The sequence below is a fragment of the Nyctereutes procyonoides genome, unplaced genomic scaffold (genome assembly GCF_905146905.1).
Source record: "Nyctereutes procyonoides isolate TBG_1078 unplaced genomic scaffold, NYPRO_anot_genome, whole genome shotgun sequence".
In the NCBI taxonomy this organism is placed as follows: Eukaryota; Metazoa; Chordata; class Mammalia; order Carnivora; family Canidae; genus Nyctereutes; species Nyctereutes procyonoides.
Genome location: NW_026575126.1, coordinates 71,380,600 through 71,399,531, shown reverse-complemented (window position 1 = coordinate 71,399,531; position 18,932 = coordinate 71,380,600). Strand labels below are relative to the sequence as shown.

Here is an 18,932-nt window from a genome sequence, read left to right as displayed (position 1 = left end):
TCTTTATTAAACTACTGTATGTATATACTGCTTTATGTAGGTGTTTAAAAGCAGCTCCAGTCTCTGGTGGGGCCAGAAATCCCCTCTACCTCGGGCCGGCTCTCTCTGGTTAAGAGTCATGTCAGTCACTCTATTATTGCTGTTTTCAAAGACCCTGCTGCATCTGCCTCCCCATTAGTTGAGATGGAAATAACACTTCAGAGCAGAAGCAGGTAGGGTCCAGACAGGTGTGGCCTATCTCTGAAAGCTGCTGGGCATGTGGGAGTGGGTCCAGGGTCCCCATCTGTTCATGAAGAGCTGATGGTGTCCCCTCCAGACCACAGCTGGGACAGCTGAATTCTCTCCCAAGGATTGGAAAGTTGGAAGAGAGAATGCTTGGAGCTGGATCATCTGAGACCTGGTGCTTTAGAGAGAAGCTCCTCAGCCTGTGCCTCCAAGCTCTGTGGAGCTGCCTGAGAGACTTCCCTGGGGGAACCACTTTGCCCAGTGCCCTAGCACGCACCCACAATGACCTGACCTTCAGCTCATCTGAGTGGTCCTCCAGGGACTGGAGAGGATGGGGGGCTCATGAGGCACTAACCCAAGGGCATCTCCAGTGACTTTGTCCCATTGGAGACTGTCAGGAGATGTGGCTTCCCAGGCTTTGAAGTGTGAGACTTTCTGCCCTACCACCTTCCAAGTAGAGCTGTAGACCATAAAACAGCTTAACTGCATCTAGAACTGGCTTTTTTTTAAAAATTTAATTTATTTATGAGACACAGGCAGAGACGTAGGCAGAGGGAGAAGCAGGCTCCATACAGGGAGCCCAATGTGGGACTCGATCTAAGGATCATGGGATCACGCCTTGAGCCAAAGGCAGGTGCTCAACTGCTGAGCCACCCAGGTGTTCTCCAGAACTGGCTTCTTAGGAATAGGAGATCCTCCAACCCTCACTGTAGTCATCCTTCTGTTGTGTGCAACAAGGACCATGTGGAGCTGGCACCTTTGGCTAATCTGCCTGTGTAAGTAATAAGCTGTGTGAATCAAAAAGTGCTTGTATCTTTACTGGCTGAATTTGTCGGGTGTTGGCCTTGGTTGCCGTCTGACACCTTAGAGATCTGGTTTTGGTTCTGCAGCTCTTCCATTACTGGGCAGGAGATTGTGGCCCTCTATATCCACTTTCCTCCCCCCTTCCCTTCTCCACCCTGTCTTCCATCCTGGGAGGGTGGGAGGCTCCCCTATGGGGAGCAGAACAATCTGGCTTCCTGTTGGGTTCAGCAGATGGGAGTGACTGGCAGGAGATATAAGGGCAGGAGGCGGAGGGAGTCCAAGGTGCTTATTTTTCTGGTTTCTGCCTGCTGGGCTGTGGGTTGGCAGCTTTCCTCACCCAAAGATCCTTGGCAGGTGGCTTCTTCCTCTTTGCTATCTTGTTCTTGAGGCCTGGCAGTGAGCAGTGCTGTCACTAGCCCCGAGTACTGCATCCCCTCTAGTTTCCCTTAACTCTGAGCAACCTTTCATAAATACTCCCTTCTTTAGGTTCACCTCAAGTACCACTGCGTGCTCAGCTCTGCCCCTGCCAGATGTTGACAGACACAATGACATACTTCTGCGCTTAGTAAATCCCTTTTGTTTGGCTGGCTGGAGTTAATGTCTGTGCTTGCAACTGAAAGATCCATTCAATACGGAGAAGGCAGAGGAAAGAGCAGTTCATTCGTTAGGTGGAGTTGGCATTTAAGCTGAACGAAGTGGAATACAGGCAGAGGAGAAGAGCTTTGGGGGTGTGGTCCATGCAGGAATGCCGCAGCTGGAGCTGGACCTGCAGAGGGAGGTGGAGGCCAGACCATGGAGGACCATCAATACCACTTCGTGTATATTAACCTCAGTCATTAGCTGAAATGGAGTAATAAGAAACAGCACTTACTATTAATATGGAAACTTTTTTAAAAAAGATTTTGTTCATGAGAGACAGAGAGGCAGAGACACCGAGAAGCAGGCTCCATGCAGGAAGCCTGATGTGGGACTCGATCCTGGGACTCCAGGATCACACTCTGAGCTAAAGACAGATGCCCAACCGCTAAGCCACCCAGGCTTCCCAATATGGAAACATCTTTTAGTGTTCCCAGACTCCCCAAATTAACTGCTTTTAAGCTTTTCTTACCTTAGGATATATCTTGCGAATGAATGCATGTGGTCAATCAAGAAAAAGCACAGCTGCTCACACAGTTCAGAGCTATGAGGCTTGATGCTGAGATGCTGCATGTGGAGATTTTGGGGAAGGAGCTTGGCAGCACCACTCTCACTGCTTGGGGTTGTGTGCTGCCTCCTGGAGCTCAGTGCAAGGCAATACTATTTATTTTTCCTCTTTTTTCATAAAAGTGAAAATCCTCTTAGGATTTCTTTCAGTTAACGAAAATAGATACTAATGTAGGTCTTTTGTAAAAGTGAAGTGGTATAATGCAAACTAAACTTTCAGAAAGTGGGGACTAGGGGTACCTGAGTAGCTCAGTCAGTTGAGTGTCCAGCTCTTGATCTCAGCTCAGGTCTTGATCTCAGGGTTGTGAGATCACACTCCACACTAGGCTCCGTGCTGGGTGTGGAGCATACTTAAAAAAAAGGCAGGGGGGGGGATACCTGTACTGGATTATAACTCAAGGTATAAAGTAAATATCCATGAGTCTATACTGATAGATGATTGGCTAATTAAATCCAGGAGAAGAGACAATTCTGCAGAAGAATTCCAAATAATTTATGTAGCTACTTTGCTACACCTTACTCCTTAAAGGGTGGGGTGTGCATAGTGACGTCTTTCCAGAGGGAACAGAGGGATAAAGACTAGTTTACAGTGAAGTATGAAGAACTCTACCTTAGCCAGGTGATCAAGGGTAACATCAATGGCGAAGGTCATGTTGATACAATATGCCCTTGATGTGATCCGATGAGGATGGTACTTTACTTGTAGTCTTGCAAAACCTGTAACTCCAGTCTGATCATGAGGAAAACAAAATCCGCCAAATCCCAATTTGAGAGACATTCTACAAAATGCTTACCAGGATAGTCCTCAAAACTATCAAGGTCATAAAAAATCAGGAAAGCCTGAGAAATTGTCACAGCCAAGAGTTGCCAAGGAGACATGACGGAGTTTAATGTGTCCTAGATGAGACTGAAGGACAGAAAAAAAGGTAAAAGCCAAGGAAATGTGAATCAATTATGGACCTTATTAATATTGGTGCACTTCTTAACCACTCACCTGAAGGAGTGGGCATTAAGATTGTTTTAGGATGGGTTAACTGGCACAGCTGGCTGTCCAGCTGTCCACATCAGTTTATGCTCCATTCACTCCTTCACTCATGCAACAGATACAAGGTCCCTCACTGTGAGAAGAACACTGGTTTAGGAGGTAGGGATAGATGGGTGCCAAACAGGATTTGCCCTCCTGGATTCAGCTAGAGAATAAATCCTAACTACATATGGAATGGGTGCTATGAAGTAAATGAAATAGAGGATATTCAGCTGCAGGTGGGGGGTTTCCACTCACAGATCACAATTAACCAACCTAGGCCCACAGGACCGGGTTAAACCTTTAAACAACTCAGCAATTTTGCTAGACTATCCTGCAAAATAACTTGCTGACGTGCTGTTGGCAATACAGAGAACTGGTCCATGGAGGCCTGTCTACTTGAGCGCTTGGGATACACATTAACTGGATTTATTTAATCAACTTAATGTGTACCAGTAACCACACGGGAGCTGGGGACAAAGGCAAATCCCACAAAATCCCTGTTCTCCCAGAGGCCAGGCTGGGGAAACTTTGCTATAAATGAATGACTGCAATGCATGAAAAGCCAGCCATTTGGAAACCGAGCTCTGCGTCACTCATGTGCCCAGCTGATTTCTAAATGGGTTAAAGATTTAAGTGTGAAAAAAACGAAGCCACGGTGATTGCTACCTTGTAAAGGTGTAAAGAAGGGGTTTCCAGGCGTGACACCAAAGGCAGAAACTAAAAATGAAAAAGTGTCCCAAACTATAAACCACATTAAAAAGCAATAGTAAACTAGAAAAAAATAGACCCAGGACGAGTATATACATCAATATACAAAGGGCACCACGAGATGGTAGAAGAGTGACCAAAACCCACGAACAATACAAAAGATCAATAAACAGGAAAATAGTTAACCTCGATAACAGAATTTAAAACAGCAGTAAAATTCCATTGCCTATCAGACTGGCAAAGACGGGGAGAAAGGAGAAGAGGCACGAAAAGCGAGGTTAACGCGCTCCCAGGCTCCCATCCCTCCACCTCACACGGACCCCGGGAGCCCCGGGAGGAAGGGCCCGCGCGCCCTGTGCCCTTTGACCCCGGAAGTGCGGCGCGCGGGGCGATGCCGAGGCAGGCGTGCTTCGCGACAGAGCCGTAAAGGCGCGTGGGATCGAAGCATGGCGCTGTACGCGACGGCGGCGTCTGTGCTGGCAAACGTGGAGAGCCGACGGGGCTCCATCAAGGGGCTGGTGTACGCCAGCAGCTTCCAGGTAGCGGGGTTCGGGGTTCGAGCCGGGCGGGGGGCCAGCCGGGTCGGGCCCCCGCCTCAGCCGAAGTTCTCTCCGCCGCGCGCAGAACGTGAAGCAGCTGTACGCGCTGGTGTGCGAGACGCAGCGCTACTCCGCGGTGCTGGACGCCGTGATCGCCAGCGCCGGCCTCCTCCGCGCCGAGAAGAAGCTGCGGCCGCACCTGGCCAAGGTAGCGGGGCTGGGCGTGGGGGGGGGGCGGCGGGGGGCGAGGCCGGGCTGCGAGTCCCTCCGGACCTGGTCTCGGCGCCTGACGTCAGCACGTCGCCCGCGTGAAAGGAGGATGAGCGGGCTGTAGCCGGGTCGTTGTTTGAGGGGGGGGTGGAAATGCTGTAACTTTGAGCCTAAGTGTGGAAGGTGAAGAACAGAAGTGCTAAGTAGGGCAGCCTGGGTGCCCAGCAGCTTAGCGCGCCTTCAGGCCGGGGTGTGATCCTGGAGACCCGGGATTGAGACCCACGTGGGGCTCCCTGCGTGGAGCCTGCTTCTCCCCCTGCCTGTGTCTCTGCCTCTCTCTGTCTCTGTCTCTCATGAATAAATAAATAAAATCTTAAAAAAAAAAAAAGTGCTAAGTAGCCACGGCGGGGACTCTGGCTCGAGCCGAAGGGTGATGTGGGCAAGGAGGAGGGTTGGGACCCGGCGCTCCGCTGGTGAGCAGCCCTGGGGAGCGGGAGCGGGAGCGGGAGCCGGAGCCGCAGCCGCAGCCGGAGCGGGACAGGAAAGTAGGGCACAGGGGTCAGGTCCCCGCTGTGTCTTTAATCGCTTGTGTGGTCTTGGGCAGAACACCTCACTTTTACGTGTCACTGCCTGGATGGCGCTTCCAGTTTCATCCAACACTGTGGAATTCCAGAACATTAATGCTTCGCGTTTTCTCTTTCTTTCCCCGTCTCCAGGTCCTAGTGTATGAGTTGTTGCTGGGAAGAGGCTTTAGAGGGGGCGGGGGCCGATGGAAACCTTTGCTGGACCGGCACCAGGCAAGGCTGAAGGCGGAGTTGGCCCGGCTCAAGGTTCAGCGACGTGTGAGCCGCAACGAGGACCTGTTGCAGGTGGGATCCAGGCCTGGCGCAGGTGAGCTGTAAGGAGTTGTGTTGAGGGCGCCGGCTCTCAGGCCCTCAGAGGAGAGGGCCTTGCTCCTGTCCACTCACTGCTGATTGCTTCCTAGCCTCCCAGGTGCCTCGCTTTGTGCGTGTGAACACTCTCAAGACCAGCTCCGACGATGCAATTGATTATTTCAAGAGGCAAGGTTTCTCTTACCAGGGTCAGGCTTCTAGGTGAGCTGAGAACCCTGCCTGGCTGCCCTTCTCTGGGGGGTGGGGGGGGGCGGTGGGGCGTGGGCTTTGGGCTGCCTGGGCGCACTGGGGAACAGGGATGGGGGAAGAAAGAGGAGTGGTTGTGACTGCACTCTGGTTTTCTCAGATTTTTCCAGCAGTTTCTCCCTCCTCCAAAGCCTGGCTTCCTCCATCCCTTAGCACTGATTCTCCTGGGAGTTCCATCCTATGTTCTTCTAATGTATCCCTCCGTTTCTCTTGCTCTGACTCCTGTTTCTCGTCTGATTGGTGTCTCCCAGTTTAGATTTCTTCCCACCCTCAGGTTCATCTCAGTGTTCCACAGACACCAAAGCTACAGTGTGTGTCAGACTAAATTAATCTGATTTCTGCACCACCTTCTTTTTTAATTGTTAAACCATGTTTACCCAAAATTCAAGATTTAAGAGAAATCCTTCCAAAACAGTGTGCTTAAACATGCATTACTGGATTACTTTGCAGCATTTTTTTGTATCCTTGAGGTAAAATTGACATGTAGTGTTAGTTTCAGGTAGACAGTGTAATGATATGTGTGTATATTCCAAAATAATAGCCACAATAAGTCTAGTTAATATTTGTCACCACTTATAGTTACAGAAAGTTTTTTTTTCTTATGATGAAAACTTTTTTTTTTTTAGGGGTGGGAGGGCCAGAGGGAGAAGGAGAGAGAGAATACCTCGTGCAGGCTTCATACCCAGCTCGGAGCCTTGCTCAGGGCTCTATCTCACTGAGATCAAGATCTGAGCCTCTGTCAAGAGTTGGATGCCTAACTGACTGAGCCACCCAGGTGCCTTTCCTTGTGATGAGAACTTTTAAGATTCCTTAGTGTCTTTCAAATATGTAGTACAGTATTTATTATACTTACCATGCAGTACATTAGATTCCTGGGACTTAATGTATTTTATAACTGGAAATTTATACCTTTTGACCACCTTTATGCCTTTTTGCAACCCCCTCCCCCCCGTAATCACAGATCTGTTCTCTGTATTTATGAATTGTTTTTTGTTTTTAAAGAGTTTCCACATATGGGGATCCCTGGGTGGCGCAGCGGTTTAGCGCCTGCCTTTGGCCCAGGGCGCGATCCTGGAGACCCGGGATCGAATCCCACGTCAGGCTCCCAGTGTATGGAGCCTGCTTCTCCCTCTGCCTATGTCTCTGCCTCTCTCTCTCTCTCTGTGTGACTATCATAAATAAATAAATAAATTTCTTAAAATATTAAAAAAAAAAGAGTTTCCACATATAAATGAGAACATACAGTATTTTCTTTCCCTGATTTATTTCACTTAGCATACTACTCTCAGGGTCCATCCATGTGATCGCAAATGGCAGTATTTTCTTCTTTTGGCTGAATAAAATTCTTGTGGGTGTATAGATGCATGTACATACACACATACGTGTATATATAGTTACGTATTCTCCATCTAACGGTTGACATTTAGGTTGTTTAATGTCTTGGCGATTATAAATCTGCAGTAAACAGAGTGCAGATATCTTTTTGAATTAGTGTTTTCCTCTTCCTTGCATAAATACCTAGAAATGGAATTGCTGGATCATATGGTAGTTCTGTTTTTAATTTTTGATGAACCTCTATACTATTTTCTACAGTGGCTGCGCCAATTTATGTTCCCACCAGCAGTGTAAGAGGGTTCCCTTTTTCCCACATCCTCGACAACACTTGTTATTTCTTGTCTTTTTGGTAATAGCCATTCAAACAGATGTGCGGTGAGATCTCATTGAGGTTTTGATTTGCATTTCTCTGATGACTAATGGTGTTTAGCACCTTTTTGTGCTGTTGGTCATCTCTCTGTCTTTGGAAAACTGTCTGTTTAGACCCTTTGCAAGTGTTTTCAATCACTTTTTTTTTGGCCATTGAGTTATAGGAGTCATTATATATTTTAAATGTTAACTCCTAATCCAGATACGTGATATGTAAATATTTGCATCTATTCTGTAGGTTGCCTTTTCATTTTGTTGATGGTCTCTTGTGTTCAGAAGCTTTTTAGTTTGATACATTCTCCTGTTTACTTTCGCTTTTGCTTTTTGTTTGGAGTTGGATCCAAAAAATCATTGCTAAGACTGATGTCAGGGAGCTCACTGCCCATGTTTTCTTCCAGGAGGTTTCTGATTTCAGAGGTCATATTTAGGTCTTTAATCCATTTGGAGTTAATTTTTGTGTGTGATGTGAGAGGGGGCCCCATTTTCATTCTTCTGTGCGTGTCTTCAATCTTCCCAACGCCATTATCGAAGAGGCTGTTTTTTCCGTTGGCTCCTTTGTCATAAATTAATTGATGATATAAGTGTGGGTTTATTTCTGGGCGCTCTGTTCTGTTTCATTGATCTGTGTGTCTGTTTTTATGCCAGTACCAATACTGTTTTGATTTCTGTAGCTTTGTAATCTTGCTTGAAATTAGCAATTGTGAGACCTCTAGCTTTGTTCTTTCTCAAGATTGCTCTGGCTATTCAGAACCTTTATGTGCCAGGGTGCAGCTCCTGCATCAACAGCTGGTCCATCCTCCCAATGACGTCCCCCAGCACTCTAACCCTGCTCTTTAAATTCCACATGACCCTGTTTTCTGCTTGTGTCTCAAGCGGTCAGCAGGGGTTTCACTAGCTTGGAGGTGGCTCCTTTGGGAGTTGTCTGGTGGCACTGGAGGCAGATGCCACAGTAGCAGTTGAGACACATGCAAGAGAAAACAGATTAAGACACTAATTCTCTGGGGTGCCTGGGTGACTCAGTCAGCTGAGCACCTCCCTTTGGTTCAGGTCATGGTCCCAGGATCCTGGGATCAAACGCCAAGTCCAGGGATCCTGGGTGGCGCAGCGGTTTGGCGTCTGCCTTTGGCCCAGGGCATGATCCTGGAGACCCGGGATCGAATCCCACATCAGGCTCCTGGTGCATGGAGCCTGCTTCTCCCTCTGCCTGTGTCTCTGCCTCTCTCTCTCTCTCACTGTGTGCCTATCATAAATAAATAAAAATTATAAAAAAAAAAAAAAAAACAAAACAAACGCCAAGTCCATCTCCCTGCTCAGCGGTCTTCCTCTGCCCCTCCCCCTCTGCTGCTTGTGTTCTCTCCCTCCCTCTCTCAAATAAAATCTTAAAAAAAAAAAAAAAGACCATAATTCCTTAAACCAGTGGTAACTTCTTTCTCTAAGAACCCCAGGATCCAAACCATTGCATTAATATCACCTAGCCTGGAGGTGAGATCACTCAGGGCATTCACTTGTGTCCTTATGTGATTTAATAAAGATGTACGTGAGCAGACTCATGAGGTACAAACAGACAACACTGTGTTTGGACAAAGGCACCAGGGCTTCCTTGTGAGGCAGTAATCATGTCCAAGGCCATCCTGTTTCTGAGGACAACTTTTGTCATTAGAGACATTTCAGTGGTTGGTAAGGCAGGCTTTGTCAACTGCCACTCACACTGTGCCAAATGAGTTTAGTAAGGGCTTCTGATGTGCTTTAATGTTCTCCAGTCCCGGGGCAGGAACAGAAGCACCAGGTGATGGGATCAGCAGAAGATAGTGTGCCCATTTGGCCTCAGGGAGGGAGGCTGGCAGCTTCAGTTTCTGGACCAGGTTGTGCAGGCTACATGTACTGGCCGGGGAGGCATCTGGGTCAGGCATGAGGAGATGGGGGCGAAATATGCCAGACTGCTCCCCTCCTCCCCCAGTGGTGTGTGCCCATCCAGGGGTAGTGCAGTTCCACAGGTGCTGCCTGCGGCAGGACAGCAGGATCCCAGAGGAGCTGCAGTAGCTTCCCCCCAGTGTGGGGCCTTCCGAGCACGCGTTTCAGTAGATGACTCCTTTTGCAGGTGTGGTGGAGCCCCTGGTGTTCTCAGCAGCATGTAGGCCTACAGGAAGAGGGCAGTGGCTCTTCCCTTCCTGGTGCGGGGAGGCGTCTCAGCAGGGATTCCCAGGCGGGTCTGTGTGGGAGCAGCAGGCCCCGCTGGTGGGTCATTCAGATGGATGAAAGCCAGGGACAGTTCTTGGTCCACCCGGCTACGGCTACGGCTACGGTGCTTTTCACCTGGCAGTACCACAGTGTGCTCTCACATCCTTTCCTGTCTTCCAGCCCTGCTGCTTACAGGTTTTAGTGGTGATGGATCCTCCATATTGTGTTCTTCTGCCCCACTGCACATCAGGACCTATGAAATGTGACCCCCAAATTCTGTCTGGTTGAGGAGAGTACCTGCACACAGTACTTGGGCTTTTTTTAGTCTCCTGATGGCAGCAGGGCAGAGCTCAGGTTGCGCCCAGTGCCATGACCACACACACCAGGGCATGCTCACAACCCTTACTTGCAGGGAGGGGTCAGTCTAGTCACTTTGCCCATTTCTTACTGGTTGGGAACTCAGGAGGACAGCCCCAGACACCTTTGGTAGTTGCCTTGGGCGTGATTTAGAACACACAAGGCATGTTACAGAATTCACCAAATCGCTGTATTTCAAGGGCGGTCTGGCTTCCTTGGCAGTGTGCTCTCCCACCCGGGTGCCACGGTGGGCATGCTTCCTATACACCCAGTTAGCTGTCTGCCTAAAGGTGAGGTGCTGGGGCTCGTACCTGAGCCAGGGCATCAGCTTCTCGGCAGCCAGGAGGAATCAGTGGCTTAGGAGCCAGGATGTGGAACACAGTGAGGACTGCCTTGGCCTCTTGCAGGTGAACCTGCACTCTTTTCATGTATCCTGACCCCACAGGGGCTTATTTGTGGCCCACCCTTCAGCTTCCCACTGTCCAAGCTGCAGGGTTGATCCCCTCACAGCAGCCCACAGTGTAGAGGAGGGTTAAGGGCCAGGGCTCATGAGCCATCACTGGCCAGAATGCTCTCAGTTCAGCCATGGCTGCCGCACCATGTTTCTCCCTGAGAGGCTTTGCCTGGAGGAGTGTGGTGCATACGACTAGAAACTTTTGCCCCTTAGTGGGGGGTGTAGTGGGGGTGGGGTATCTGGTTTCTGTTTCCTGGACCTGGGACAGTGTCTTGGGGGCACTCTCCCCTTCTGTCATCTCTGCCACAATGTGCAACCCACACCTTCCAGAGTCACAGAGACCTTGAATTCCAGTTGCTGCCCAACCTAGGAGACGGCCAGAGCTTTCATCTGTTCCCTAGCATTTTGCCTTCTCAAAGGTGTTTTGCTCCCTGGTCCCCACTCCAGCACGTGCCCTTTCTTTATCAACTGGTTTAAGAGGCAGAGGCGCTGTGTGCCAGGTGGGGAGTATGAGTCCTCCAGACCCCAAAACTCCTACCAAGGCTTGAACACTTCTTTCACATTCTCAGGAGCTGGACACACGTGCAGCTTATCCATCCCAGCGTCTGGGATGAGGTGTATCTTAGCCGATGAATTGACTTCCCAAACATTATGGCAGTGCCTGGGCCTTGAGTTCTGTGGGTTCACCACCCAGCCTTCCACAGATGCTTCAGCAGGGCCTGCAGGATGGCCTGCCACAGAGACACATCTTCACACATCTACGTTATAGTGTGAATGCAATGGGCCCATTCTCCTGTGTGAGAAGGACACAGGGGCAGGCCTCCGGCCGCCATTCTGTGACACACAGTGGGGTTGTGCAGGGAACCTCAGAGGAACACTTGAAAGGTCCATCGTTGCTCCTCTCATGTGAAGGCAGATTGAGCTTGTCTCTCTACTGAAAAAGACATTCGCTGAGACTAGCACAGCATGGTTCCCTCCTAGTACCATGTCTAAAGTGTCTCGGATGGTGGCAGTGTTGGGCACAGCCACATGCACAAGGGTGGGGGCTACCTGGATTAATTTAGGGTGTCCTGCTGTCACCTGCCGGGAGCCTGCTGGCTCTTCTGTCAGCTGTATTGGGTGTTGGAAGGGCTGGGGGCAGGGCACTCCAAGCTGCTCTTAGATGGTTTCTCCTCCGACCCTGTGTGGTTTGTATCATTTGACACTCCGTCTGGGAGGGGGTGGCAGGCTCCCAGGTTCCCAGTTGGCCTTCCCCTCTGCACTGGTTTAACTCTGGCTAGAATTCACCCAGCTGTTTGACCTGGTGGGATACCAGGGCCCAGTGTGTTCCCTGGAAGTGGATAGAGACCCCCACACTCTCAGGCAGGGGAGAGTCAAGGGACATCCTTGACTGGAATCATTGAGTCTTAAGGTTTTCCGCAAGTTGACCTCTGTTCTGGTGGGGGTCTTATAGCAATGAGGTCAAATCCTGTGTGCTTCCAGGTTACTTTCTCTAGACCCTCTACAGTCTATTGGGATAGCGTTTTGGCTTTTTGATTTCTCCTCTTGGTCCCGGGTCTTTCCCTTAGCACCCTAAATATCTTGTACGAGCAGACTCAGCGTTGATGTGAGCACCCTGTACCTGGAGTTGGGGGCAGGATGGAGAATGCTGGCTTTCCTTCCTGCCCTGATGTGGCCCTGTCATGGTCTTCAGAGACTGAAGTGCAGAGGGCTCTTCTCATTCCCAACTCCCTAAGAATCCATTGTTCTCCTCTAGATTCCCAGGGTCCCACATGACTAGGAAGGTCCCCCTTATTGGGCCAAGTCTCCCTGTGGGCTAGAATAATCCAGTATCTAAGGACACAAGTATCTTGAACTCCATGTAAGTGCCATGCAGCCCCAGCCGGAGGGCAGGCTGTGTGGCCAGGTGGCTCATTTTCTCTGCCTCCTGTGCAGTCAGGGAGAAGCCATTGCCCTGTGGCCCACTGCTGCTGCAGCTGCACCCCAGTGTGTTCCCTGGCCTGCTGGAACTCAGCAGCTCTGCCAGTAAGCCCAGAGGGAGGGGACTCCCTCACTAGGGGCCACCCTACTGGCCAGGGTTGTTCTTGCTGCTTTTGCTTCTCCTTGTATTGGGGTCCACTGCCCTGGGGTGCATCCGCGTGGCTGCCTGTCACAAAGGCAGCCCAAGCCCATCTCTTTCTCCCTCCTTACTTCTCCAGCAGTTCGCTTTGCCACCGTGTGATCTGTGCAGTTTCTCAAACAAGTGCATTAAAGCAGCCCATGCTTTTGGGGTGTCCCCATACCCACACAGCAGTCGATGAGCATCTGACATATGGGCCACCCCTCCCCACATAGAGAGGTCACTGTTGCTGGCCAACTGGAGACCATCCCGGTAGATGCCTCTTTCCTAAGCCCTTTCCTGGGTCTCCAGGCTGGTCACCCGTTGGTTTGCAAACTCAGGAGCTTCCTGGGTGTGATCTGAAATTGGTCCCCGTACGTGGAGTGAAGGGAGCAACCAAGAAAGGCAGGCCACCCCACATGGGTAGGCAGCAGGTTTCCTAAGCAATGGGACTTACCTGTGAGGCTTATCTTGGGTGCAGCGAGACGTCTCCACGTCCACCTGTCAGAATCTTGGGAGTTTCTGGAGAGGCCTTCATGGATTCAGGGTCATGTGCTCCAGCTGGTCTCTACACTGTATCACTTTGCTGAGGCTATGTCCTGGGGCAGCCTCCTTGGGCAGCCTCTGGGAGCGGGGAGCCAAGCAGGATGCCCCTGCCAAACGGGTGCGGGGCCTGATCGCCCAGGTTCTGCTCCCAGCAGTGGCTGCATCTTCTCTGTGACCTCCCCCAGTACACAGTTCATCAGTGTATGGAAACAACAGATGCTCATATATGGATTTTGTATGCTGCCACTTTACTAAATCTGTTTAAAAGTTCTAATGGTTTTCTGGTTGGAATTTTTAGGGTTTTTTACATATGTCATCTGCAGATGGTTTCACTTCTTTCCGGTTTGGATGCCTCGTTTCTTTTTCTTGTGTGATTTGCTGATTAGGCTCTGTTGATGTTGAGTAAAAGGGACAAGAGGGGTGTCCTTGTCTTGTTCTTGACCCTAGAGGAAGAGCTTCTAGCTTTCAGCCCTGAGGATGTTAGCTGTGGGCTTTTCGCATATGGCCTGCATTATGTTGGGGTGTATACCCTCCACACCTGCTTTGTTGAGTTTTTATCACGGATGGGGGTTGAATCTCGTCAGATGGGACGATCAGGATCTTTGATTTTGTCAATGTGGCGCCACGTATGGATTGGTTGGCGGAAGCGGTGGCATCCCTGCACTTTGCACCTCCAGCATCCCCCATCTTCAGCTAAGGGATGGCACTGCCATCCCGCAGCCGTGTGGCCAGGCCAGCAGCTGAGTCCTTTGCGGCATGTCCACCCTGCCCATAGTGCCTTCTCAAGCATGTCCACTATCTTTCTGTCCTCCCGGACCCTGCCTGCTATTCTCTGTCATTGTTGGCAGATGAAACTTCTGAGCCGGTCTCCCCATTTCCAGACTTCAACCACAGTTGGCTGTAGAGTGATCCCCCATGCCGAAAATCTTGCAAACCATTCCTTGGCTGGTCCTTGTGTCCTGGCCCCCGCTTCCGTCCCAGGCCCACTGCCAGTGTTTCCCTGGCTCCACCACCTCCTTGGTCTCTGACAGCTCTAGGGAGTCCCCTCTGCCCCCTCCCACTCCCCATCTCTTGTGGCGTGTTGCCTGGAGGCCAGAGTGATACGGGAGTGGCTGTGGCTTCTGCTCTGCCCCTGGCTGGCTTGGGGACCCGTTCGCCATGGGCCAGGCGCAGTGCCCCATGCTCCTTCCCCGAGTTCAGGAGTGTGGCTTGTACCCTAGCCTGTCAGGGGAGGAGCCCCTGTAAAAGGTCCAGCCTGGTGCTCAGCAGGAGGAACTCAGTGTTCAGTGCTTCTCCTTCTCTGGCAGCCTCGAGGACCTACGGGCCCTCAAAGGGAAGTGCTTTCTTCTGGACCCCTTATTGCCAGAATTGCTGGTGTTTCCGACCCAGACAGATCTTCATGACCACCCACTGTACCAGGCCGGTCACCTCATTCTACAAGACAAGGTAGGGCAGGTGGACGGGAAGGGGAGAGAGTGGGAGTTGGCGCCCACCGCCCCACCCCAGTCACTGCCCCAGCCCTGTGCTCTGCCACCAGGCCAGCTGTCTCCCAGCCATGCTGCTGGCCCCACCCCCAGGCTCCCACGTCATCGATGCCTGTGCTGCCCCTGGCAACAAGACCAGTCACTTGGCCGCTTTTCTCAAGAACCAAGGGTGAGTGCCATGGTCACCCAGGAGGGGGTGGGGGATCCTATACTTGGAAATCAGGAACTCTGTTCCAGTGGGTCATGAGGCTGAAAAGGATGTTCCTTTAAGGAATTCCATCTGGACCTAGAGCAGTTGGTGGTGGTGCCCTCAGCTCAGCTTCCCAGTGGGTAGCAGGTGGGAGATAGGAATCCATCGGCCCTGGGCGCAGAATCCCCAGGTCAGGTCTCTAGACATTGTCCCTTCTTTTCTGGGTCCCGAGTGGACGTATTCTCGGTCAGATCTTTCGGCCCTTAGGTGCCCCAGGATTTGTTCCGGCTTTCCCCTCTTCCTCAGGAGGATCTTTGCCTTTGACCTGGATGCTGGGCGACTGGCGTCCATGGCTACCCTGCTGGCCCGGGCTGGAGTCTCATGCTGTGAGCTGGCTCAGGAAGACTTCCTGGCAGTCTCACCCTCTGACCAGCGCTACCGTCAAGTCCAGTATATCTTACTGGATCCTTCTTGTAGTGGCTCAGGTGAGATGGGGACAAAGTATAGTTGAAGGACCTGCAGCTCTGGGGTTGGCATTAGTTCTGACTCCTCACCTGGTGACCCCAAGCAGATGTTCTCACCTGCGAAGCAGGGATCTCGATGCAGAACGAGGCAGTCTACAGGTGACACACTTTGTCCTTAGGAATGCCAACCAGACAGCTGGAGGAGCCCGGGGCAGGCACTCCTAGCAAAGCACGCCTGCAGGCCCTAGCCGGGTTCCAGCAGCGAGCACTGCGCCACGCGCTCACCTTCCCCTCCCTGCAGCGTCTGGTGTACTCCACATGTTCCCTCTGCCAAGAGGAGAATGAAGATGTGGTGCAGGATGCCCTGCAGCAGAACCCAGGGACCTTCAGGTAGCAGGGATCCACCGGGTCCTGGGGAAGGGGCCTGCTGGCTTTTACCCAGAGTTCCTCTGTTCTCCATAGGCTGGCTCCCGTCCTACCCTCCTGGCCCCACCGAGGCCTCAGCAGTTTCCCAGGGGCTGAACACTGCCTCCGGGCCTCCCCCGAGACCACGCTCACTGGTGGCTTCTTTGTTGCGGTACTGGAACGGGTAGAGGTTCCAAGGTGAGTGGGGGAGTGGGGGGGGTGGGGGGTGGGCTGCATGGAAGGTGCCAGAGGACCAGGATGCATCTGACTTAGGTACTTTCCTTCTTAGCTCAGTCCTCCAGGCTGAAGCATCGGCACCAGAACTCACTCTCAGCGCAGCCCCACGGAACAAAAGGAGACCACGCCGGACTGTGGCCCCTCGCACACTGCCCCCCACAGAGCAGGTCTCCTGAGCTCTGCTGCCTTGGGTGGGAAGGAAGGAAGACCCTGGTCCTCCCCACAGCTCAGCCAGCAGTTTTTTGAAAGGTTCTATTGTTTTTATTGCCTTAGGAAGGAAAGTGGTAACCCTAGTTCTCCAGCCGGAGAGTGTGGATTTCCTTGTCCTCTGGGCCCCTGTTCTTGCTGGTGAGAGAATTCTGCCCACAAAAATAAAAGGCAGGACATGGTCTATGGTAGATCACAGTTTTTTTTTTTTTTATTCTTAATGACATAAGCAAGGAGAAAAATCTCACATTCATACTAAAAATTCCAACTAGACTCACAGGAATTAAGTCTTTGTCATGGAAAGTCCCAGTCTCCTGTTCCCGTCCAGTGCACGTACGCGTACACACCCACACACCCACCCACACCCTCACTCAGGCTGCGCAGGGACACCCTCTCCCTGGGGCTCCCGGACCCGCGGTCCTGCCTGCGGAACTGAGGTAAACTAGCTCTAAGCACTCAAACCAAGAGGACCTACCTTCTGTCAGGTATCTGTGGAAACTTGGTTTCTAGGCCCGGGGCCTGCTGCCCCCACCCCCAACAGGTACACAGGACTGGAGGTTCAGGCCACCCCCTCTTCCCCAGGGGTGAGGAGGGACAGTCCCCTGCCACAGCACTCAACCTCAGTCATGGGGGTGAGGGGGAACTAGTTACATCTACATCACATTATTTATAAAATAAGAATTACATTTTCTATTGTGTGTCCCGAGGGAGCTCTGGCCCCTCAGGAAAGCTGCCTAGGACAGCATCTGAGCCTCCTCTTCACACAGGCATAACTTAACTATACAGCTAATTCCTAGTCAATAGCATTTATACTTAACCACCTCAGTGAACCAAGCTTGAAGGAATTTAAAAGGCAATTTAGCTTAAATACAAAAATAAATTTTTATTTTGTTAAAAAATGTTTAAATATTTTTTTCTTTTAATTTAGACACACGCATTCATACTTCTCCCAAAGAGGATGGGCATGGCAGCAAGGCTCTTGGGCCCAGGGTTTGTGATCAGGGAACAAAGGAGAAGAGGGGAGACTCTGTTGGGGGTTGGGGGAACCTGAAGAATTCTGAAGTGTGGTTCCTTAATTTTGGTTTTCTAACAGGTGCTGGGGTCGGGTCAGGTGAGTGGGAGGGAAACAGTGGAGGGAAGAGATCTTTGCTTCCCCTTGGCCCCATCCTCTTGGGCTGCCAGCCCTTAAAGTCAAAACACCATTTGAAAATCCAGGAGTCAGCACGTGTAGCCATAAAGTGGTGCTACTTTCCACATTCAATTAGCGAGGCCCCAGAAACTTGAAACAGTTAAGTCCGGCACTACCAACATGCCGCCACTCATACAATTCAATTCTTCCTCCAAACTCGATTCAAAGAGCAATAGACATGAGCATCAGACAGGAACACAGGACAAGGCTTTAAACATACAACCCTGGGGAGGAGAGGCGGATGCGTCCCGCGGAGGCCAGCGGGGAAGGTGGGCGAGGAGGCAGCTCAACAGCAGGGGGGTAGGGGGTGTCCTGTCTGCTCCTAGAGCCCCCCCCCCCACGCCCGAGCGAGGTATCTCCCCTGCAGCTGCCAGGCTAACAGTCTTGCGCCACCAAGCTTTTAGGGGCCAAACTGGCAGAGGGTTGGGGAAAAAACATTGACTTGGACTTGGCAGGAGGAAGTGGAACGGCAGGAGCAGCACCCACTGGGGTCTCCAAGGCAAAGCTAGATTCAAGGTCATTTAAAAAGGGGTAGATCCTGCAAGGAACCAGTGAGGGACAAAGCAGCAAGAAACGGGGAAGCCGGTCCCCTAATGGGACCCAAGGAGAAACACTTTTATAGGCAAGCCAAGCAAGGTAAAGATGCAGGGCCAACCCAGCTCCCCAACTTCTGGCAGCCAGGGCCTGGGCTGTGCCAGAGACGCCTCCCACCCCCTGGCCCCTGCCAAGCTGGCTTCAGGAGGGGCGTAGGCGGGAGGGGAGACTGCCTGACTACGCTCATAACGCCAGACAAGAGTCAGGGAAGGAGGTGGACGATATGTACAGATGTTCTTTAGTTCTCTCCAGCTTCACCGGAGCTGTTCAAGTACAGGTAGCAGGCCACCGCCCCCCACCCCCACTGCCACCCCCAGGGCCTGAGGCTTCTTCCTCCAGGAGCCAGATGGCTGCCAGGGCTGCCGCTGCCTCCCACTGGCAGAAGCCAGAGATCTGGGGGAGGTTGCTTTATGGAACTAGAAGCTCCAGAGGCTCTTCCTAGCAGGTGCTGAGGTCCAGAGTTGGGCAGGGAATCGGGGGGATGGAACAGGGACAAAGGCAAGGGCTATTTCTTGCGGGTATGCTGCCGGCGGGCCTGCAGTCGCTGCCGAGCCCCTGGGGTCTTGGATCCTGCACCAATGGAAAAGGAAGGGGCCGCCGATCCTGGAAAGATTCAACAAGGCCTCATCAGGGAAGTGGCTGCCTGGGGCTCTTCCCCAGGAACCCCAATCTCTGCAAGGTTAGGCCAGCAAAACCCTGGGTACTTAAACTGGGCTTACTGAAAAGCAGCCCTTGCTTTGGAGGAGGGGGGCGGGGGGAGACTAGTAAAAACTCAGAATCCCAGACCATGAGTGAGGAGGAAGGCATTTTTAACTGGCTCTTCAGAGCTCGGGAACATTCCTCCTCAACTGCGTACCTGATCTGTGGTAGCCTCCCAGCCAGGCCACATCTTTCTTGTGCTTATGAGCCTGATCCTTCCCAGGAGGCCCCAGAGCCAGGAGCCTACAAGCCCCCCTCCCTCTCTGGAGAA

The 18,932-nt window shown here is 51.7% G+C and overlaps 2 protein-coding genes across 3 annotated transcripts in view; one reads left to right on the top strand and one right to left on the bottom strand.

The window, feature by feature from the left end:
- Positions 1-4,361: 4,361 nt before the first annotated feature.
- On the top strand, positions 4,362-16,370 carry NSUN5 (NOP2/Sun RNA methyltransferase 5). Of its 2 annotated transcripts, none has more exons than XM_055339636.1 (11): positions 4,362-4,506; positions 4,592-4,714; positions 5,433-5,607; positions 5,702-5,810; positions 14,500-14,638; positions 14,730-14,845; positions 15,173-15,351; positions 15,510-15,720; positions 15,793-15,933; positions 16,025-16,139; positions 16,246-16,370. In XM_055339636.1, the coding sequence occupies exons 1-11, from the start codon at positions 4,414-4,416 to the stop codon at positions 16,258-16,260; spliced, it is 1,416 nt and encodes a 471-aa protein (XP_055195611.1). In that variant the 5' UTR covers positions 4,362-4,413; the 3' UTR covers positions 16,261-16,370. The 2 variants fall into 2 exon arrangements, with proteins under 2 accessions (XP_055195611.1, XP_055195610.1); XM_055339635.1 differs by having other exon boundaries at positions 16,222-16,370.
- The window catches only part of POM121C (POM121 transmembrane nucleoporin C), a 26,808-nt gene continuing 24,239 nt past the window's right edge, over positions 16,364-18,932 (bottom strand). Inside the window, exon 13 of the mRNA XM_055339634.1 lies at positions 16,364-18,565. Within this exon, the coding sequence (XP_055195609.1) occupies positions 18,468-18,565 (98 nt within the window). The 3' untranslated portion in view covers positions 16,364-18,467. The remainder of the gene's footprint in view (positions 18,566-18,932) is intronic.